Source organism: Vulpes lagopus, chromosome 18 (assembly GCF_018345385.1).
Source record: "Vulpes lagopus strain Blue_001 chromosome 18, ASM1834538v1, whole genome shotgun sequence".
Taxonomy (NCBI): domain Eukaryota; kingdom Metazoa; phylum Chordata; class Mammalia; order Carnivora; family Canidae; genus Vulpes; species Vulpes lagopus.
This window is the reverse complement of record NC_054841.1, coordinates 24,166,746-24,190,618: the sequence shown is the minus strand read 5'-3', so window position 1 is coordinate 24,190,618 and position 23,873 is coordinate 24,166,746. Positions and strand designations below refer to the sequence as shown.

General features: G+C 43.5%; 1 protein-coding gene across 3 annotated transcripts; it reads left to right on the top strand.

Annotated features, from left to right (window-relative positions):
* Positions 1 to 112: 112 nt before the first annotated feature.
* On the top strand, positions 113 to 20,457 carry DYNLRB1 (dynein light chain roadblock-type 1). Of its 3 annotated transcripts, none has more exons than XM_041733213.1 (4): positions 113 to 213; positions 8,503 to 8,578; positions 15,172 to 15,339; positions 19,818 to 20,040. In XM_041733213.1, exons 1-4 carry the CDS (start codon positions 211 to 213, stop codon positions 19,955 to 19,957), a joined length of 387 nt encoding a protein of 128 aa, XP_041589147.1. In that variant the 5' UTR covers positions 113 to 210; the 3' UTR covers positions 19,958 to 20,040. The 3 variants fall into 3 exon arrangements, with proteins under 3 accessions (XP_041589147.1, XP_041589148.1, XP_041589149.1); XM_041733214.1 differs by lacking the exon at positions 19,818 to 20,040 and adding an exon at positions 20,089 to 20,457 and having other exon boundaries at positions 128 to 213; XM_041733215.1 differs by lacking the exon at positions 113 to 213 and adding an exon at positions 938 to 1,020 and having other exon boundaries at positions 19,818 to 20,057.
* The last annotated feature ends 3,416 nt before the right edge of the window (positions 20,458 to 23,873 follow it).

The window sequence follows — 23,873 nt, the reverse complement described above, 5'->3', positions numbered from 1 at the left end:
AGCGCTCTTCCGCTTTTCACTTTCGTACAGCGCCAGGCAAATTCCCTACGAGCCCTAGGGAAGCTAAGCCCCGCCCGCCTGCCCGTTCTCATTACTGGCTCCTGATAGGCTACCAGAGCTGTCCGTTTAGACAGGTGCTGTGCGCAGGCGCGGAAAGGTCCCAGGCCTGGACTGAGCGCCGGCGTCGCGGAGCTACGGGATCGGTTGGAGATGGTGAGTGTCTGCCTGGAGCTTTATGCTGGCGGCCGGAAGGTGGCCGAGTACCACCTGCGCCTGGTCTTCCATCCTCCGGGGGCGTCTCAAGAGGGACAGGCCAGGAATCTGGGGGGCTGGGCGGGGCAGGGCCCAAGCTAACTGGAGGGTGGAACTCGGGCAGCGCGGGCCTGCAGACCCGGACTGAGGGACCGAGGGGACCGAGGCGGGGCCACTGTATCCCACTGACCCTAGACCGGAAACCAGAGCTCAGGCCTCGGCGAGAGTCTGACCAGGATGGGGAAGCTGGCCCATAGGCCCCTGCATCCCAGCGTCCCGAGCCTTGTTGCGTGATAACAATAATGATAATGTTTCTGGAAGCTTAATTTGTATCAGGCACTGCTTTTTGTATCTTGGCCCTCCCCATAGGAGCGCTGTGAGGTAGATACGACCATTATCCCCATTTGATATACTTGGAATCGAAAACCGAGTGGAACTAAATCCTTTGCCTCAGGAAATGGCGGAGGGTGATTTGCACCCTAGAAGCTTTACTGACGCCTTTCTGTCCCTGTGGTTCTTTCGAGCGTCTGGAACTTGGTGCATGAATCAGAAACCGGCGGGGTCCGCCCTTGACCATGCCAAAGCCCTGCTGGCAGGAACTGTTGGCTCTTTATGCCCTTCTCAGTTTGTTTCCTCGTGGTTTTCATCCTTCCGACTTGCAGAAAGCTTGAAGAGACTCCTGAAATGTGAAATCAAAGCTCTTACTTAAAAACGTAACGCCCACAAGAAAAATGGAAAAGGAAAAAGGAACAGTGCCATGACCTAGAGGCAAGCACATCTAATTAGACAAATTCTAGCCATTCTGTCTCCGTTTTTGCTTAAAATAGTTTAGCTCCTACTGAATGTACAGTTGTGGACTCTGCTTTTTTTCATTTGTTATTACACTACAAAGAATGTGTTCACATCACTAAAAACATGTAATAATGCTTCAAACATATGTGACTTCATCTTTCACATCACTTTTTAAACTGTAAAAAAAATCAATTTTTAGCAGATAATACCTGCACACAGCCAAAAAAAAAAAAAAAATAGTACCAATAATCTGAAAGGATCTAACTGATAAATAAGTCTCCCACCCAGCCCTGATCCCCAGCCTCAGTCTCCAGAGTTGAAAGTTAGTTTCTTACACATCTACATGCAAATACAGGCATGTATATGCTCCCTCTTTTTCTGACATAAATGGTAGCTTACTGCAACCTGTACCGGGGTACTGCGTGTTTATACTCATAAAAGCAAAGCATATTTAGATGTCCATTTTAACTTCTTCAAGCAGTATCAAAGTATATAATGTAGAAAGTGCATGTAGTCCCCAAGTCACTCCTCTCTGGTAACCGACTGTTGGCACTTGGGTATGTTTCCTCCTAGATTTGATTAGTACATAAGCAGATTTACATCTAAGCTGTTTATTACATGAAACTGGAACATATATGTTTTTACATACTAAGTGTATTTTAGGCTATATATAGAGAGATTGATCTCTTGAAGCTTACTCTGTTCACTTAAATTACCAAACATTTTACCATGGTAGTATATACAAATCTTCACTCTTTTTAAGGGCTATTTAATATTCCATTGTGGCAAAAACAGTTAGGTGATTTGCTGTTTTTCACTCTAGGCAATGCTGCAGTAACTGTTGCCTTTTTTTTAAAGATTTATTTATTTATTTGAGAGAAAGAGAATATAAGTGGGCGGGAGGGGCAGAGAGAATTCTCAAGCTGACTCCCAACAGCCCAGAGCTGGACCGTGGGTTGGATCCCAGAACCCGGAGATCATGACCTTAGCCGAAATCAAGAGTTGGTTGCTTGACTGAGTGAGCCACCCAGGCACCCCTGCAGTAACTGTTGTCTTTCTGTGTATGTGTGTGCTCATGCTAGCGTTTATATAGGATATAGGACAGATTCCTAGAAGTCTTACTTCTGTCTGGCATGCATTATTTTTTAATTTGGTAGAAACTGCCAAATTGTCCTTCAGAATAGTGATATAAAAATCATCCATAATTTTATCTGCTTTTACTTCACCACATAACTATTTTCGTTTTTGTGTGTTCTCCTTCCTCTTGGTTCATATGTACCTATTTTTCAAGATGTACATTGTAGTTCCTTTTTGTTGGTCTTAATGTCCAAAGACATTTAACCTTGTTGCTATGTCATCTTTGTGATCAATTACTTTAGTGACTACATAATAATGAAAGAGTTATACCATAATTTGAGAAACCGTTCCCCCTGGTGTACATTTGGGTTGCACCCAAATCTCTGGCTTTTAGTTCTTCATTAGTAGAGATAATGTTAGGGGCGCCTGGGTGGCTCAGCAGTTGAGCATCTGCCTTCGGTTCAGGGCATGATCCCCAAGTTCCAGGATTGAGTCCCACACCGGGCTCTGCGGGGAGCCTGCTTCTCCCTCTGCCTATGTCTCTGTCTCTGTGTGGGTGTATCTCATGAATAAATAAATTTTTTAATGTAAAAAAAAAAAGTAGAGATAATGCTGTGATGAGTGCTTCCGTATGTGTACAGTTTATTTTTCTTTTTAAAAAAATGTACTAGATTATCTCATTAGGAGAAATTCTCAGGAAAAGAACTTCTGAGGGCAAGGGACCAACACATAGGGTCTTGCAGTAATATTGTCCTATAGCTTTCCCAAAAGGTTGAATTGCCATTGTATCAGTTTTGCCATAACTGCCAGATTTAAAAAGATACCTCATTATTACTATAATTTTTCATTTTTTAGGAATGAAATGAAATGTCTCCTGTTTTTTCAGGAAATGGTGAACATGTTTCTATTTGTAATTTCTCTTAAGTGTATTTTCTATTTTACCAACTTAACTTTTAGACTTTATTTTTTTTTAATTTTTTTAAATTATTTATTTATGATAGTCATACAGAGAGAGAGAGAGAGGCAGAGACATAGGCAGAGAGAGAAGCAGGGTCCATGCACCAGGAGCCTGACGTGGGATTCGATCCCGGGTCTCCAGGATCGTGCCCTGGGCCAAAGGCAGGCGCCAAACCGCTGCGCCACCCAGGGATCCCCTAGACTTTATTTTTCTTGATCATTTTGTGTGATGTTTTGGAATTACTCTCTTCTTATACTAGATGCAGATGTTTTTCTATCCTTTTGATTCATTTTTGTTTTATACAAATTAAAATGTTTATGCTTAGGAGTCAGGTGGGTCGCAGTTTCTTTGTGAATCATTTGCTTCTGATGGTTATTCCTTTTATGCTGAACCAGTCAATAATCCCGGAGTTTTACTGCTACTTGTTTTTATGTCTGTCAACAACACACATCTGGGAACTAAAGAACTCAGAAGGCTTGTTTCTTGCCTGATGCAGACACTCATGTTAGTAATACTTATGACCCAAAATGCAGAGGATACTAGCTGGGTTCTCTAGGAGCAGGACAGGAAGTTAGAGGTGTGAGCCAACCCTGGGGGATTGCATATCCACTCAGATATTTCTGGTACCAGTTGGCTAGCTCTGCAGGAACAACCAACTTTGATCTAGAGCTGACATGACTTGGATGCCTGCCTAGGACTGTCCTTTCCTATCTGTAAATGTCCCTGTTGCTGCCTGTGACTTTTTGACAATATTAGTTTTTCTTCTTAGCTCTTTTAGGGCTGAACTTGAGGTTTGTTTTAAGCAGTTAGTCCTGAACCCAACAGGTAGCTGTTGCCTTGCTGTCTCTGGAGATCCCTCTAGACCTCATCATCCCAATTCAGCCAGGCCTAGCCCCATCCTACTGATAGAGGTCAGATTGGAAAAGACTATTCTCTTGTCTTACAGAAAAATATTTTTTAAACCATGTATTTGTTAGACAAAAGTCTTATATTTTCTAACATAGAAAAGTTTTTGAAAATCAATAGATATGTAGAAAAGCAAAAGACTCAATAATGAGAGAGATAAACATGTTCACTGATAATTCTTAAAAATTACAGAAAAGTTGACTTTCTGTTATATGATTTTTGCCGATCAAATTAGCAAAGAATCAAAAAACATTGGCAATACTAGCCCTCTCTCTTCCTTGAACATGCCAAACTTGTTCCCACTTCACTGCCTTTGCTTTCAGTGCTTTGCCTGGAGTGCTTTTCTTTCTTATCTTAGTTTTCTTTCTTTTTTTTTTTTTTTTTAATATATATTTTAGTTTTCTTAAAGATTGCATCCTTAGGTGTTCCAGACCACACTAGCCAAAGTATATTCCCCCTGCCCCCCCCAACCCTGTCCCTGTATCCTACAGGAATTTTGGTTTCTTGTCTTTTGAATGTCTCTTCACCAGAATGTAAGTTCCCTGCAGGCAGGGACCTCATCATTTGTGGTCATTGGTATATTCAGCTTTTTTCTTGACCTGCTGTATGTCTTTGGGCTTCCAAATCTTCTTTCTGGATCTCCGTTTCCTCATTGTAAAATGGAGATCCTTCTAACTATGGAAGGTTCAGATGAGAGAGGTGTCTGAAAACATTCATCCCAACATCTGACCTTTAGCAGGTACGGAACAGGTTAATATATAGTTAATTGTATGTCCTCAGTTTTCTTGGTGTGTGTTTACTTTTTTTTTTTTTTTTAAGATTTTATTTATTAATTTGAGAGTGAGAGAGAAAGCATGAGCACGGGGAGGGGCAGAGGGATAGGGAGAAACAGGCTCCCCCTGAGCAGGGAGTCCCATGCAGAACTCAATCCCAGAACTCTAGAATCATGACCTGAGCCAAAGGCAGAGGCTTAACCCACTGAGCCACCTAGGCACCTGGTGTGTGTTTACTTTTTAAGCAGCCAAATCTTGGTGGTGGATTCTCATTAAACTTAGGATCACCTAGACCCTACCCTAGCTCTTGTTTACCCTGGGTACTATAAGGCCATGTCCCCCCTCCTATACTTGAAAAGGTTGGTTTTTGTGAAACATTGTTGTAGAAATGCTTCTTATTTGTTCCTTAAGTGTTTGTTGAGTCTATATTGTGCCAAGTAGTGGGACAATAAGAGGTCCCTATTCCTGGGGTGCTTTGGGTCTAGAGGAATAAAGAGTTACGTCCCATTGTGGTAAGTGCTCTGAAGGCAGAAATGCCAGGGGTACCCAGAAGAGGGGAGAAGGTCTCCCACAGAAGGCCCATGAGCTGAATCCAAAGAGTTGAGAGTTAGTTACATCATGTAGTAAGTGAAGGCAAGAAGATTGTTTCCTTCAGGGGAAGCAGCGTGTCAGGGCCCAGGCTCAGGCAGGCTATGTTTGCACCCCTTGCAGTCTTTTCACACAGCAATCAGAGCTATTGTTTTAAAACATCAGACCTTGTCACTCCTCACCTCAAAACCTGCTAGTGGGTCCCTATATGATCCCCATTAAAAATCAAAGTCATTGCTGTGGTCTAGCAAACCCGCTAAATCTAATCTGACCCTGGCTTTCTGGCTCACTGCACTTCAACCACACTGGCTCCTTTGAGCCCTGAAACATGCTACTTCAGGGAGCTTATACTTGTCTCTTCATACTGTCTGGAACACTTTTCTTAGCTATTAATGAGTTAACCACATTAGCTCCCTCATTTTCTTCAGATTTCTACTTACCTATCACCTTAGTGAGAACTTCTCTGACCACCTTATTTATTTAAAATTGCCATCAGCCCCTGCATTCCAGATCCCCCTTCCCTACTATATCTGACATTTATATTTTACTTGTGTTGTTATTGTTTCTAATGTCTTCCCCTCCCCCTGTGTCAGCTTCATGAAGGTAGAGGTTTTTGTTAGATTTTCTTTGCTATAGCATCCCCAGGCCTAAAACAATGTCTAGCGCATAGAAGGTACCCTGCAGTGGTGTTGAAATAATAGCAGTTGTGAAGTATTCATCTTTTTTATTTCAGCCCCACTTTCCAACCTCTAGGGAATATTTCAGACTCTATTCTGACTCCTTTGATTTTTAGCTTTCTTCCTTTCCCTAGGTTGATTGCACATTGAGCTGTCAGTGTTGATCATTTTCAGAACCCTGTGGTCCCCATATTAGAGATCTCTTTCTTACATACATAGAGAAGGGTTAAAAAAATGTTTTGGGATTGTTGTTTTGTTTTAAGATTATTTATTTTAGAGAGAGGGCACAAGTGGGAGGAGAGGGAGAGGATCTCAAGCAGACTCTGCACTGAGTGCAGAGCCTGATGCGGGACTCAATCCCATGACCTTGAGACCTGACCCAAAACCAAGAGTCAGACACTTAACCAACTGACACCATCAAAAATGTTTTTAGGGGCACCCGGATGGCTCAGTCAGTTAGGCATCTGCCTTTGGCTTGGGTCCTGGGATTGAGCCCCACAGTGAGCTCCCTGCTCAGCGGGGAGCCTGCTTCTCCCTATACCCCTCCCCCTGCTAGCTCTCTCTTTCACTTGCTCTCTCTCAAATAAATAAATAAAATCTTTAAAAAAATTTTAAATGGAAACAATATAATAGAAAAGATATTGCTTTGGGGAAAAAAAGAAAATAAAACCTTATCTATAATTCCCTGCTCTTGATCTGGCTTTTATTTTTTTTCAGAGTCCTGCCTTGCCTGTTTTCATGTGATTACCGTCATCAAGCATTTTATTTTTGCATTTAGCTGATTTCACTTAATGTTATGTCATAAACCTTTTGTGGTGATATAAATATTCTGATCACCATGCTCATCACCATTGTATGAATGGACATTCTATAATTTGTTTATTTTTTCCTAATAGGCATTTTTAGCTCTTTCAGGTTTTTGTTACTGCAAATGTCACAGTGGCTAACATCTTGCTGTATTCTTTTAAGTTATTTCCTTGTGATGAGTTTCAGGAAAGTTACCGGGTCAGATTGAATACTGTGTAATATTGACCACTATTTCACTTTACCCCTCCTCTCCAGAATAGCACTAAATAGGAGCTCAGTGAAAGTCTTGAGTAAATTATGACCTCATACATGCATGACCCACTATATTGTGTTCATGTCCACAGAGCTAGCCCGGTCCTTTTACTCAGGCTCCAGATTTATGAGGCATCAGGCTATTTGCCATTTTGTAGAAGGAACTTGTTTGCTCTTCTCTGTAGCATTTGAGTATTCTTATATCATTGGGAAGTGGGTGGTAGTGACTGGATTGTCAGCTTTGTGCCTACTAGAAAAACAATAATTCATTGTGCTCTTTCCAACACTGTTTAGAAGCTCCTCCCCTCCAGGCCAACTCATTAGCGCTTGGGGGTAGGGAACCACTTTTTTTAGGCAAATGGTGTCTGTTTTCAACATAATCTGACTCAGCCTTTGAGTAGCTTCTCCTAGTTGGATTCTGGACTGGTTTGGAAGGGGCCTTCTAAGAACTAGCACACTTTAAGGCCAGTTTCTATCCACAGGGTTAGGCCTAGTTCAGCAGCTATTTATTGAATTCCTATTCTGCAGAGCATTGTAGAAACTCTAAGTAAACCAGTACCTAACGCATTCCTAAAGAAGTACAGTGAAGAGTTTGGGGACTCAGAAGTGGGCAGAGTTCTTCAGAGTTGCAAATCAGTAAGAGCTTTATGGAAGAGGTAATGTCTTTGATGACCTAAAACAATTTGTTGGATTTCCTTGTTAGGGTAAAAAAGATGTGGAGGTAGGGAGGTATGAGCAAGGAGATGGAGAATTGAAGGAAGGGTAAAAGAGATGGGAATGATAATAATATAGAAGGCCTGGCATGATAGATTGAGGACCCAAATGCCATATGCTAGTATCTGGAGAATCTGGATTAATGAGCCCCTTCCCCAGGCACATTTCCTGTGGCTTATGCCATATGTTACACTGACTTGGATGCTAACTTACTGAGTCACTGAGTTTATTATCCTCATGGAGTCAGTTTTCTTCCTTTGGAGTATTTTCAGTTGTGCTGTTTGGGTCACAAATGACAACTTAGTCTCCTTCCTATTAGACATCACTTTGTTTTTTTCCATATCATCAGTGTCCGGTCTCCCAAGTGTACCAAATATGTGAGTTGAGTCATGGATGTATATATACTCATAAGAATGGTATTTATATTCTGCTCCCAAATAGCTAAGCAGGGAAAGGTAATCGTGCCTAGTGCGCAAAGGGCCAGGAGTAGCCCCACCCCACGCTGGGGTTTGTGAGCAAATGGTTTAAGTGCTGGGGATGGCCCAGGGACCACTCCAAACAGGCCTGGGGAGCCTTAAGGAGGTGCCAGGTGCCTGGGTGTTGTTTGGTTTTGAAAGACAGATGTGTGATTAATCTGTCAGGAGTATGAGGGAGTTAGTCCAGTCCTCCTGGCCCCTCCTAACCTGGATCTTGTTCTCTCTGGCAGGCAGAGGTGGAGGAGACACTGAAGCGACTTCAGAGCCAGAAGGGAGTACAGGGCATCATCGTGGTGAACACAGAAGGTACACCCTCCCTTTGACCATGACCTATACACAGGCAGACCCTGAGAAAACAGCCCAAACATACCATGACACTTACTGTTTACTAAGCCTCTTCATGTACAGGATGTAATTTTTACCCTTTTTAAAACACTTCCAGTGTCCTAGCACTATTATTATTGGAATTACAAAGTTTAAAAAGGAAAAATTCATTCAGTCCCACTGCCTGACATCATACTTTTTTACTATGCTGTGCTTTTTTTTAGCGCTTGCCCAGGTACATCTTCTTTTGGTCATAATTACTATAATTGTTATTCTTTTGCATATGTTTACTCATGAGGTTGTTTTGGGCTTTTTTAAAGATTTTATTGGTTTATTCATGAGAGAGAGAGACAGAGACATAGACAGAAGGAGAAGCAGGCTCCCTGTGGGGAGCCTGATGCGGGACTTGATCCCCGGATCCCAGGATCACACCCTGAGCTGAAGGCAGACACTCAACTACTGAGCCACCCAAGCATCCCCATAAGCAAATTTTTTAACTGCCAGTACAATGTTTATCAGCCATCCACCATTTATATGGTTTCTACCTTTTTTTTTTTTTTTTTTTTAAGTAAACTCTACCCATGGTGTGGGGCTCTTAACTCATGACTCTGAGATCAGGAGTTGCACGATCTACCCACTAAGCCAGCCAGGTGCCCCTATTTCTACTTTTTTTTTGCTAGATAATACTCCGGTCAACTTCTTTATGTCTGTAGCTTTTCCCTCCTTTGAGGGGATGGTGGGGTTAGGGTAGAGGGAAAGAGAATCCCAAGCAGGCTCCACAATCAGTATGGAGCCCAACTCAGGGCTTGATCTCACAACCATGAGATCATGACCACAGCTAAAATCAAGAGTTGGACACTTAATCAACTGAGCCACCCAGGTGCCTCTGCTTACTCTTCAATAGCATTATTTCAACAGCTAGAAGAATACAGATACTAATTTTCCCAAACTGCGATAGACATGGTGAAGAAAAGGACTAACATTTATCACGTACCTGTTCTGTGTCAGACCACAGGCCATCCTTTACAAACATTGTTTCATTTATTCCCATTCCATGAAGCAGCCTTGTTGTCTCCATTTTGCAGTAGGAAAAAACAGAGCCTAGAATTTTAATTGATTGCCTGGCATTACAGCCAAAATTTCATCCCAAGTCTGTCTGAATGCACTTGTGCTCTCCCTCCACACTATACTGTGAAGGAACAGAGTAGCTGCTTGGTCTGTGGCCCCGGCCATGCGCAGAGTCACCCAGCTGGGCTCCCTCATTTTCTAGTGCAGTGCATTTAGTCAGCTCTGATTTGCTCAAGACTCTCCAAGAGCTCTGTATGTGTTGTTGTTCTAGACCTTGTCTCTAGAATGGCAGAATTCTCAATAATGCCTGCTTAAATAGAGCAAAATGAAAGTCACTGGGGGTGAAAAAGTAGAATTGGCACCCTTAGTTAAAATGTGGTTTTCCGGGCAGCCCAAGTGGCTCAGCAGTTTAGCGCTGCCTTCTGCCCAGGACCTGATCCTGGAGACCCAGGATCGAGTCCCACATTGAGCTCCTCTCTCTCTCTCTATCTCTCGTGAATAAATAAATAAAAATCTTTTTTAAAAAAATGTGGTTTTCCAAGTTGTCTACAGAAACATATGCTGGCTAGTCGAGAACTAGACAGTGAATGCTCCCCAGCTTTGTCAAACTCTCATTACACTATGTGGTCAAAACAGACAGGAGGGATCCCTGGGTGGCGCAGCGGTTTGGCGCCTGCCTTTGGCCCAGGGCGCGATCCTGGAGACCCGGGATCGAATCCCACGTCGGGCTCCCGGTGCATGGAGCCTGCTTCTCCCTCTGCCTGTGTCTCTGCCTCTCTCTATCTCTCTGTGACTATCATAAATAAATAAAAATTAAAAAAAATATATTTAAAAAAAAATATTTAAAAAAAGAAAAAAAAAAAACAGACAGGAGGTTGGGGGCCCTCAGGACACTGTGGAGGCAGGAACAGGTCCCAGCTCAGGTTGCTATGGCTCAGCTGACCTCAGCTGCCATGAGTGGAATGGTTGATCCAGGTAGTCTCTGTTAGGTGCTTCTTACTCTAAGATCTGAAAGACTATTTGTCTATCACCCAGAAAGACTGTTTTCTAGGACTGGACATTTTGACCCCCAACTGGGGAGGGAATAGGCCTCCATTAGCATTTGCAAACCACAGCCTTCATTTTTGCCTTGAAACTGCCCCCAAACTTGAGCTTTTTCATTGGGAAAATATAGCACCAATTGCTTACCTTTTGGATACTAGTGAACACTTCTTTTTCATATACTTAATGTGGCAGTATTACCCAGTGGCTAGGAATAGAATGCAGAACCAGACTGCCTAGGTTTGAATCCTGGCTCTACTTAATTTGTCAGCTGTGTGGTCTTAGGCTAGTCACTTAACCTCTCTGTTCCAGTTTCCTCATCTGCAAAATTTGGATAATTATACTACTTTCCTTTAAGGGAAGGTTTTATTTATTTTTTTAGTTTTTCTTTTTTAAAGATTCTATTTATTTATTTGAGAGAGACAGAGACAGTGACAGCACAAGTTGGGAGGAGAGGGAGAAGTAGGCTCCCTGCTGAGCAGAGAGCCCTACATGGGGCTCAATCCCAGGACCCTGGGATCCTGACCTGACCCAAAGGCAGATGCTTAACTGACTGAGCCAGGTGCCCCTAAGGAAAGCTTTTAGAAAGTACCTAACATATAGTAAACTGCCATATATAAATGCTAAAATTATTGCATGTATTTATTTATTTTTAATTTTTGTCCCATTTACAGAGTTTCCACTTCATTGCCTCATTTACATTTCACACCATGACCCTGGAAGGCCAGGGGTATTGCCCATTTTTCAGATGAGAAACCCAGAGCTGAGAAAAATGAGGTAACCTCCCAAGGTCACTGACCCAGCTATGGATGGGTCAGAACTCACTGTTTTATAGGGACTTTAAGCTCTCTGGAAGCTTCCGTGAAGGATGATAAATTAGGGATTCCTATTATCCCCTCCAGGGCTTTCCTACCTCCCTGATTCAACTCAGTTGCCTTTTCCTGCAGGATGCATTTCCTGACCACTTCAGCTACCCACACGGGGCAACATAAGACTCCCAATGCGTAAACTTTGTGAAGGCAGAGATTTGTCTCTGGTGTTCACTACTATATCCCCAGCACCTAGAACAGTGCTGACACATAGTAGGTGCTTAATAAATACAGTAGTCCCCCTTTATCCATGGGGGAATACATTCCAAAACTCCAGTGAATGCCTAAAACAAGGACAGTACCCAACCCTATGTATACTATGGTTTTTCCTATATGTACTTACGATAAAGTTAAATTTATAAATAAGGCACAACAAGAGATTAACAATAACTAATAATAAAACAATTATGACAGTGTACTATAGTAAAAGTTAGGGCAGCCCTGGTGGCCCAGCGGTTTAGCGCTGCCTTCAGCCCAGGGTCTGATCCTGGAGACCCGGGATCGAGTCCCACGTCGGGCTCCCTGCATGGAGCCTGCTTCTCCCTCTGCCTGTGTCTCTGCCTCTCTCTCTCTCTCTCTCTCTCTGTGTCATGAATAAATAAATAAATCTTAAAAAATAATAATAATAGGGGATCCCTGGGTGGCTCAGCGGTTTAGTGCCTGCCTTCGGCTCAGGGCGTGATCCTGGAGTCCTGGGATTGAGTCCCACATCGGGCTCCCTGCATGGAGCCTGCTTCTCCCTCTGCCTGTGTCTCTCATGAATACATAAATAAAATCTTAAGATTAAAAATAATAAGAATAATAAAAGTTATGTGAATGCGGTCTCTCTCAAAATACCTTATTATATGGTGTTCACCCTTCTTCATGTAATGACGTGAGATGATAAAATTGCCTACGTGATGAAGTGAAGTCAGGTGAATGGCACAGGCATTGTGAGACAGTGTTAGTCTACTATTGACCTGACCAGAAGGATCATCTGCTTCCAGACCTGAGCTGATGTGGTGACTGAAACCACGGAAAGTGAAACCACAGATAAGGCGAGGACTACTTTGTTAAATATTGTTAATGTTTTTTATTGTTGATTGACAAAACTGGGTTTGCTGGGAGGACCTCACTATACAGCCTTGGTCTTGACAAATCTGAGCCCCAAGTTAGAAATTTTGCTCCCTCGTGACCAGCTACTTTTGCAGGCCACACGGTCCCATTTGTGAAGGCAGAAGTTTGGAGTAGGTGATCATTTGGCTATCTTTATGGTGTCCCTGGCTCTGACATCCTGTGAATCTGGACTTGATCTCTTGTCTTTATTTGAAATTCTCCCCAGTTTTAGTCCCTGTCCCAGCTCTTCACCACCTCTGTGGGGGTTTTTTTGTTTATAAAGTAAGGTAACAACTGGTTAGTTTCATGTTTCCTTTATACACCTCTCACTTAGTAGAAATGTGATGAAACTCATGACAGTATTTGACCTGCTTAGGGAGGCCTTGAGAGCACTCATTTACCATCTGCAATAAATGCTTAGTGGAGTCTCTTTAAGGACAATGGTTAGTAGGGGATCCCTGGGTGGCTCAGCGGTTTAGTGCCTGCCTTTGGCCCAGGACACAATCCTGGAGTCCCGGGATCGAGTCCTGAGTCGGGCTCCCTGCATGGAGCCTGCTTGTGTGTCTGCCTCTCTCTCTCTCTCTGTGTCTAAAATAAATACATACATACATACATACATACATACATACCAAACGTGAGCAAATCAGACCTGGTCCTGGCCCTGGGAGTTTATAGTTCTAATGATCACTTCCATAATGGTGTGATATCAAACTCCAGAAGACACTTCTCTGAAGGAAAATTGTGTGGAACAGTAGTATGGGGGCATTGACCACATCTAGGGGTGGGTAGATCCTCCAGAAAATGGACATATGAAGGATCAGTGGGAATCATGAGAAGATGGGGAAGGAAGGCAAGTTCCAGGCAGAGGGACCTGAGAGAAGGTGGCCTTGTGGTTTATAAGAAAAGCCTAAGAGTTCTGATCATCCAGACTTCACAAGGCCTTGAGACTGGCCCCTCAAGTTATCTGGGGGATGGGATTTATTTTGTAATGACATTGATAACAAGCCAACATTACATTTGTACTCTCCTTACTAAACATTCTTAAATGATTTAGCCATATTTAATCCTCATAGCACAAGCATTATTTTACAGATGAAGAAACTGACTTAGAGAAATTAAATCACTTGTCTAAGACCACATACAGCCATGAAGGGGCAGAGCCAGGGTCTAAGTCCAGATCATCAGATTTCAGAGTTCCTATTCAGTCATTACCCCAGCTGCTCATACTGCCATCCTTAGGAATGTTCTGCTATGGAGTGAGGCTTCCTGGGATCCTGGTGGGCACATTGTCCTAGTGACCTAGTCATCACTACAATCTGTCCTTATGACTTGACTTGGCTCAAAACAGCCTCTCTGACTCAGCTTCTTCTCTTGCCATTGTGTCTTCTTCTGCACACTCTCATGTTTCTATGCCCTAAGAAGACAAGGTTGGGCCAGTTTCTTGACACCTGTGAGTAGGCCTCAGGGTAAATTGCCTTTGGCCAGTCGTTAAGCTGGTCACTTGTGAGCCAGACCAGCAGGGGCATGGGCCCCTAAATCTAGCCACTTATATGTGAGGAGCCACTTGTGCCACATTTGTCACAAGTGCCTACCAGCTTCCTCAGTGGAACCTTCTGCTGATATGTCATGGTGATTCATAGACACCTGATGAATCAGTTGTGTCCTGAGGTGGCTCAAGCTTAGCCCTATTTTTCACCTCCATGATGATAGCCATTGATGGCTATAGTAAGGGAGGTCTATTTAATACATCATTGCAAGGAAACAGTCCTCAAAACAGAAAAGGCTTGGCACACAGTGGTGTTCACTGCATAGTAATTAAGTAAAAAATCCAGCATAGGTACCAACAATAGAGGAATGATTAACTCTATGGATTGACCACTTCTGGGCTCTTCGAAAGCAATAGTGGTACTGTTTACGATTTTATATGCAGACAGAGAAACGGGCTTTAATTTGAGGGGCACAATCATGTATATAGACAGTATGTTTAGAGCTGGGCCCTAAGCCTCCCTTGGTGGAAACTGTAACCATATACTAGTAATGGTAATGTCTTGTCAGAGACTGACTTTTTTTTCTTCTTCCTACTTTTCAGTATTTACAAATTTACAAGAGTTGTCCTCTTTGTTCAGGTTCTAAGTATCCTAAATGATAGTCTCTCCTTTATTGCTAGCAGCCACTCATAGCAGCAGTATGCCACTATGGAAGGAGCCAGCAGTAGAGCCAACAGGCCTGCATTTGAATCCTGGCCCCATGCTTATCTGCTGTGTGATGGCTCAAAGCTTCTGTGCCTCATTGGCGAGTGAAGATGGTGGCACCACTCCAGAGTAATTCTAGGGACTGGTGCTACCATACTTAAAGTGCTCAGTACTGTGTGTATCAAGCCCTCAGTAAATAGTGGCATTGATTGTTAACTGCTAGTCCTGTACTCTTGAATTAAGGGTGTGGGGTGGAAAGCTGGGCAGAAAGGAGTTCCAACTTCCTACTCAGTCTCTGCTCTCCCCTCAGGCATTCCCATCAAGAGCACCATGGACAATCCCACTACCACACAGTATGCCAACCTCATGCACAACTTCATCTTGAAGGCCCGGAGCACCGTACGTGAAATTGACCCCCAGAATGACCTCACCTTCCTTCGAATTCGCTCCAAGAAAAATGAAATTATGGTTGCACCAGGTAAGAGGTGTTCCACATTCCCACCTGGGAGCTGAGTGGCACAGCATATTCTGGGTAGCTTATTGGGGAGGCTTGACACATTGATGTCCCCACAGGTGCCATTAAAAATCCTAAGGCATTGAAAGCACACAGTTGACTGCCTCACTGCCTGGCCAATCTCTGGCTGGCATCCCCAACAAACACTTTTTCAGTGTGACTCTAGGCCAGACCGTGTACTAAAGTCCAGGCCACAGAGGGGAATCATGGTCTCATGGAACATAGAGGAAGATGTGAGTAGATCTTACCAGAAGAGGGGACATTTGAGCTGAATCTAAAAGGCACAAGAAAGAGTTTAAGCAAGTTGGAGGGGTGGGAAAGCTATGTTTGAAGGAAAAAGCATTCAGTGATTTGAAACCAAAGCACAAGACAAAAATACAGTGTGGTCATTTTATCTTGGAAAAAATGTTACACTGCCCACTTCTAAAGTAAAGTCCTGTCTTTCTAGGCCCAGTATGGCTATCCTTTCCTTCAGCTTTGGAACAGATTGCTGCTTTTGTTTCTCATGCAGTGCTTGGCCTGCATGTGAGAGCTGTGTAGTACAAACTATACCTGTCTTTAGGATCATTTGAAGGATGATGAAATGCTCCTGGGTGGAGCCCATAACTACTGGGGCCATAGGAGGGAACATCAGGGCCACTTGTCCTGGCCTGCATCACCTTACTCACATTTACAGACTGGAGTGGTGGACAGATTGTCAGGACTATTTTTATATTATTACTTCTCTCCCTCCCTCTCTCTTTTTTTTGGCTGTGCCACATAGTTAAATGTGCCTGTGATGATGGAGGTAGGCTGCAGTGCAGCTTGTCTAGGCCATCAGAATATGTGTAGGAAGGAATGAGAGGTGAGACATTTGGTCTAATTTCGAAGAGGCAGCAAATACCAAGCTTAACTATGTGATAGTTTTTAAGGCAAGAGGTAGTATGATTGTGATTGGGGCCTGGGTAATAAGGAGGTTGGGGATGCTAAATGTCCCTGGACTTGGGAACACAGATGATGAGGAAGCTGACTACAGAATTCTAGGGTAATTTGATGAGTCAACCACCCCAGTAGCAGAACAGTATTGGTTCTTTTTTTAGGCCTCCTCCAGCCTATTCTGGCTGTTTGGAAGGATACAAAGGAGAGAACCATTGACCTAGTCACAGGGATACTTCCTAGAGGGGTGGGGACACAGCAGGTTGATCACAGAGAAAAACAAGATAAGCTCAGAAGCATTTATTCCAAAAACATGCAGTACGCTATTTATCAGTTTAATCACTGTTTGATGCATTACTTACCAACCCATTATAATGCCTCTGGTTCTGTGAGGAAAATCAGATTGCAGCAGACAAAATCTGTTTTCACAGCTTTACCTCTTTTGAGTGTGACCTTAGGTCACAGAATACCTCTGAACCACTATTTCCACATCTGTAAATTGTCAGGTATGGTACTATACTGCTCTGATCTCCTGAGACACCCCATCTGATTGAGTGAGTTGGCTCTGGGTGGGGTAGAAAGATTTGGAAATATTTGAACTCACATCCCTCCTAAGACTTCATGCTGAATAGCTGCACAAACCTCCACTTCCCTAAAAGTTAGGCCAGGAATGGTCTCTCTGTTGACCCTGCATATCAGAGCAGACTTTGTGCCCATAGGAGGGCACACATTGTGAAGCAAGGACAAATGATGTGATTTTCAAATTAGATTCTCCAAAGACAGTTTCTCTTGACTTAAAGCTTCCAAGAATGTCTCCTCTGGAATGGCAGAGTCATCTGGAAGTTCCTAACCGTCCATTCTCAGCTCAACAGCAAAGGCATCTCCAGCCTGCCCTTGAGGACCCATAGGCATTCACAGTTAATGGGTGTGGTTGGTACTTGAGTTTAGGATTGGCAACTCCCAAGTTAGAGGTTCTCCTTAGGGTTCATAGGCCCAGAAGGGCCTCAGCTCTGTTGGTGAAAGTGAGGATGGAGTGGCTGGACTCTTCCTGAGTGACACACAAGGCCTGGAGGGAAGGCATGCACACTCTGTCACTTTAACTCACTCACTCACTCTGTCTCACACCTGCACTCTCACAGCGCCACACACATACATTCTGTTATACTGAGAGCTGTGTGACTTTTTGAGGTTGCCTTAAACACAGCGAGTGTTTCTTCAGAATACCCTTACTACTTCTCTGGCCACCCTGCTACCTTTCAGAGCTTCAAGAGACTTCAACTTTTCTCCCTGGGCCCTCACACATGCCATCCTGTTGCTGGCAACGCTCCATCTTGCCTTTTCATTTAGCCAGCCAGCCTGCTCATCTGCATTTTAAAGTCTGTCCCCCCACTTAAATAGTCCCAAGAGAACAGATATTTGTAGGAACATAGTAAGCATTTAACAGATATTCAATGAGTAAATATATGAATGATTCCCTAAATCTCCCTCCATTGCTGACACCCCACTGTGGGAGTAAGAAGTGGGGTGAGCAGTGGGGATGGGAGTCAGGAATGTCTGTGGAACAAGGTATTTAGGATGAAAATCAATGATTTGACACCTTGATGCACCCACTTTGATACGGGGGAAAAGAAATATATATGTATGTATATATGTAGGATTTTGATGCCAGAACTCTTGTGGGCAGGAGCTACTTATCAGAGCTTCTGAAGCATTAGGACGAGATTACCTTAGGACTTTCACAGAGCTTAAGCCCCACAGGGACAGCCCCCAGCATAGAATAGGCCTAGTTGCTGCATGTTTGAGGTTGGTCCTTCTAGAACCATAATTAGCACTCCACACCATGGGAACAACCTCGAAAAGCCCTGACCAGGAAGGAAGTCCACTGTCTCTTTATTCCCATCTGATCTTTCTAGTTGATCAAACTGAGAAGCTGCTTCTTGGACCACAAATAGAAACAAGTAGTTTCAGACAGTTTGGCCCTCCATATGTGAACCAAATTTCACCCTCTCCTGGCCCAGAATAGCCCATGTGAAAAGACATTTTTTTTTTTTAATTTTTATTTATTTATGATAGTCACAGAGAGAGAGAGAGAGAGAGAGAGAGAGAGAGAGAGAGGCAGAGACATAGGCAGAGGGAGAAGCAGGCTCCATGCACCGGGAGCCCGACGTGGGATTCGATCCCGGGTCTCCAGGATCGCGCCCTGGGCCAAAGGCAGGCGCTAAACCGCTGCGCCACCCAGGGATCCCGTGAAAAGACATTTTAAGACAGACTTGCTTTTCAGTTATTAACCTCACTAATATAAAGCCCGGGTAGTGCAGCATAAGCAAGCTTTAACACTGTGCTTCCTACAAAGTACTTGGAATGATATTATTGAATTTAGAGCTTGGTATTTGGAAGAAAAGACACTAGTATTGCTATTTGTGTCTGTTTCTTTTGGTGGCTTGTCAGTTATCTCTATTTTTATTTGTAAGTGATTTTAACTTAGATTGCTTTAGCCATGGAACTGTTAGTCTTATAAAATCTGTTTCTTCCTATCTGCAACAGCCTGTTGTCTTGGGAAGAAGCAAACTTAGGTTTGAATCAGCACACACAAAGCAGATAAGGCCAAGGTCCTGCCATTTCTCCCCTCTTCAGCAGAGGGCAGACCAGAGGCATTCAGAGCATCTGGGTCAAACCCTGGTAGCTAGTGTTTTTGCCTTGGTTTGGGCAAGTCATTTAACTCTGAGACTCAAAGTAGAAAACTAGTATCTGTCTCAAAAACAGATTTCCTGAGGTACCATGTGAGAAGTGGTTGTCCCAGGGCTAGGCATATGGAAGCTTTGATAAATGTTTGTGGTTTAAGTGGACAAAGTTGAAATGCCTTGCTTCTCTAATTTCTTTTTTTTTTTTTTTTTATAAATCTTTTTTTTTAAATTTTTATTTATTTATGATAGTCACAGAGAGAGAGAGAGAGAGAGAGAGGCAGAGACACAGGCAGAGGGAGAAGCAGGCTCCACGCGCCAGGAGCCCCACGTGGGATTCGATCCCGGGTCTCCAGGATCGCGCCCTGGGCCAAAGGCAGGCGCCAAACCGCTGCGCCACCCAGGGATCCCGCTTCTCTAATTTCTAAAATAAAATGAAGAGCAATCTTAATTTCATGGTTGTCCCAGAACCTGCAGCATCAGCATTACCTGGGAACTTGTTAAAAATGTAAATGATTTTAACTATACTAGAATTAAAATAAAAAACTTAATTAGGGGTGCCTGGGGATGCCTGGGTGGCTCAGTGGTTGAATGTCTGCCTTTGGTTCAGGTTGGGATCCCGGGGTCCTGGGATCAAGTCCCACATTGGGCTTTCTGCATGGAGCCTGCTTCTCCCTCTGCCTGTGTCTGCCTCTCTCTCCATGTCTCTCATGAATAAATAAATAAAATCCTTTAAAAAAAAAAAAAAGAATCAGACTCAGATATGCACACGTGTTCTGGGGTTTTAAAAAACAATTAAAATGTAATTAATTAATTAATTCTCTGAACCTCAGTTTTCCTACCCAGAAAATAGGGATGATACGCCTACCTTCCTGTTGGCACCATGTGGTACCATGAAGATTAGAAAAGAGGATCCCCTGCAGGGCATTGCTGCAGGTGGGAGGAGCTCGGCTTTCCCAGCAGCCACACTGCAGAAGCCCCCATAGGAAACTCGCAGGTTCATCTTCTGTTTTCCCAACAGTTGGAAGCATTGATGCTTTTTATTGTTTCCCTCTCCTTTTATGGTTCGGTGATTTGATGATTTAGTGATTGATTTTTTCATTTTTCTCTTTTGCAGATAAAGACTATTTCCTGATTGTGATTCAGAATCCAACTGAATAAGCCATTCTCTTGGCTTCCTGCGTCATTCCTTAATGTAATAGCCCCTAAGAGTGATAATATTAATCATGTCAACCAACTAGCAGGTGGAAATCACCTACCTTAGAGCCTACTTAGACTGATCCAGTGCCCAAAGTCATCAAAGTCATCCCTCTGCTGGCCAGTCCCCCTTGAATTCTTGGGAGGACCTTCTTTCCTCGCCTCCAGATTTTGGAGCAAGAGCTTTGAACAGCCCACACACCCTGCTTCCTTCCATCTGACCTTCAGTTCACTTTGTCAACCTTGGAAAAGTCTGTTTTTCTTTAACTAAAAATAACTAAAATGCTTACTCTGCTGTGTGTCTTTAAACACTAGGTTGAAAAGGCCTCTCTGCCTCCCTCTCTTCTTGTGTAATCACATGGTCTAAAGGCTGAGCCCCAGTGCTGCCTCCAGCCACCATGGCATATGGTATTTATGGTTCAGGGAGGCCTGCTGCCTATTGCACCTGTGGCCACACTTGCTGAGTTGAGTCCAGTTTATAATTGGTATCCTGGTTTCTGGGCCCTCATCCCTCGCCACCTCTCTTATCATTTTCCACTCCCATCAATGTTTTGAAAGATTTTTTTCTGCTACGCTGCTGGGGATTCGAAAGGAGTGATAGTTGTTGAGTACCTAGAATACACTAGGTGTGTTACATACCTTGGCTTATAGCATCCTCACAGTACCCTGCAGGCAGGGTTAAAGCCATATTAAAGATGAGATTGAGGTCTAGAGAATGACTTGCCCAAGGCTTCACAACTGTGACACAGCTTCTGACTCCAAAAGCTCTGCTGTTTTTCTGCACTTTCTTCCCAGAATTCCCCACTGGTCCACTTTACCTGAGTGAGCTCATCCTGGGTGAACGTCTGCCTTCCTTCCCTCAGACTCTGGTAGGGGTGTGTGGGAGCCAGGTCCCAGAATGTGCCTGCTACTAGTGGCTGTAGGCCACTACATCATCCATCCAGTAGCACTTTGGGATTTTGTCCCCCAGAAACCACATGTATTTATGTTTTATTGGGTTTTTCTTTTTGTCTTTTGTTTCTTGTTCCAGAGGAGAGATTTAAAACTACACAGTATAAACCTTGAAATCCCCCTTAGTTGTCCTTCATTCACCAAAAGTAACCTTTGTCTACAGTGAATTCTTCCACCTGGCAAAAATACTTTTCTAAATTTTCCAGCAAAAGTTTCCTTAATAGTATCAGGGAAGTAAAAGATATACCCTTGAGAGCCTGGGGGTGTAGGTTATCAGGGCAAAATTTTTTAAAAATCTCCCTTTTTAGTGAAAGATAATAGGGATTTTCTACTCCATAATATACCCATATTTGTCTTAATAGCAGTAATCCTTTCAAATAATTTTCCCCAAATCTCCAAAGAAAACGGATTCTCGGGATCCCTGGGTGGCCCAGCGGTTTGGCGCCTGCCTTTGGACGGGTGCGGGATCCTGGAGACCGGGATCCAATCCCGCATCGGGCTCCCTGCATGGAGCCTGCTTCTCCCTCTGCCTCTGTCTCTGCCTCTCTGTCTCTCTCTGTGTGACTATCATGAATAAATATTAAATCTTTAAAAAAAAAAAAAAGAAAAAAGAAAACGGATTCTCTGGGAAAATACTGCAGGTTTGCTCTGTCCCAGTAGACTCAGGAAGCACACCTGAGGCAAGGGTAATTATAGGACCAGAGCAAAATGACCCTGGATCAGTAATGATCTCAGATTCAGTTTTATTTATTTATTTATTTATTTTTTTAAATTTTATTTATTTATGATAGTCATACAGAGAGAAAGAGAGAGGCAGAGACACAGGCAGAGGGAGAAGCAGGCTCCATGCGCCGGGAGCCCGATGTGGGATTCGATCCAGGGTCTCCAGGATCGCGCCCTGGGCCAAAGGCAGGCGCCAAACCGCTGCGCCACCCAGGGATCCCTCAGATTCAGTTTTAAAAGTGAGATATGGAAAAAATATATAAATAGATAGATAGATAAATAAATAAATAAATAAATAAATAAATAAATAAATAAATAAAAGTGAGATATGGCCACTGGTATCCTCTTTGTTCTCAGAGGCTTCTTGAGGCTGGGATCTAAGTCTGAGCTTCCTATGTCCTTCTGGCTTGAATTCTCCAAGAAGGATAGTCTGGTCAATTACCTGATGGCAAAGTGAGGTTTTAAAAGAAGGGAGGGGTTCTGTGTGGGAAACAAAGTGGTCTGGTTACAGAGCAAGGGCTTGGAGACCTCACCCTCCTTTCTTTTTTTTAATCCTCCTCCTACACCCTTCTGTTTGCCTTAAAACTCCTAAACTGTTCCTTCAAGGTCCTAAGGAAGGTTTAGGCTCAGTCTGGCTTTGGGGAAAACAAGATGACTGCTGAACAGATACTCTATGTGAGTCCCCGGGCAATGGGATTTCTTCACATATGGGAAGCCCACTTTAGATGCATTCCAGTTTGCGATACAATGCGTGAAACTCCCTGGACTCATCTTCAGATGTAAGAACTTAGGTTTTTAAAAGTGTAATGAGGGATCCCTGGGTGGCTCAGCGGTTTGGTGCCTGCCTTTGGCCCAGGGCGCGATCCTGGAGTCCCGGGATCGAGTCCCGCATCGGGCACCTGGCATGGAGCCTGCTTCTCCCTCCTGTGTCTCTGCCTCTCTCTCTTTCTCTCTCTCTCTCTCTCTCTCTCTGTCTATCATAAATAAATAAATTAATTAATTAATTAATTAAAAGTGTAATGATAGTAGAACACATGCAAATACACTAGGGTTTCTGTACTTTACAAGTTTGTGGGAATATAATACCTACTAAGGTTAGAAGCTGACAACTACCCTGGGCATAGAGAAGGGCATGGCTTCTGGGTTTCAGAAATCCATTTGCCAATATAATATGAGGCTGCCAGCATTGTGAAAATTGTTAAACATACAGAGAAGTTGAAATAATTATATGCCCTCCATTTAATTCTATAACATTCTGTTACATCTCTTTATCATGTAACTATTCCTTCATCCATTCTGCTTTTGGATATATTTCAAGGTACAGCTGCAGACAGTACATACTCCTAAACACTTAAACATGCATGTTATTAACTAGTTTACCTTTTTAGGAGGGTGGGTGAAATTAATGTACAGTGAAATGCACAAATCTTAGATGCGCCACCTATGTGGCAAATACATACAAGCCAACTGAGCCCCCTTTTCAAGATCACATCACCCCAGAAAACTCTTCCTGCTGCTTCCCCAGCCAGTCTCTATCCCTAATCCCCAGAGGCAACCTCTGTTTCAGTTCCCTCCAGGGTGCAGCTCCATCCATCATTTAGCCATCCACCTCAGCACCTGGCCACTGTGTCTGGGAATTCTCATGTTCCTCTGTGAGCTGGTATTGCCTTTTCTCCAAGAAATTGTTTTTAAAATACTGCAAGAATTAGAGGGGCACTGCACGGCTCAGTTAAGCATCCTACGCTTGATTTCGGTTCAGGTCATGCTCATTCGGGTCCTAGGACTGAGCCCTGCATCAGGTTTCATTCTACACTCAGCATGGAGTCTGCCTGAGAGTCTCCCCTTCCTCCTGCTCTTGCTCATGGGTGTGTGCTCCCCCTCTCTCTCCAAAAAAAATAAATAAACCTTTAAAATACTGCAGAGGTGGCTCAATCGGCTAAGTGTCTACCTTCAGCTTGGGTCTGGTCCCAGGGTCCTGGGATCAAGCCCCAAGTTGGGCTCCCTGCTCAGCAGGGAGTCTGCTTCTTACTC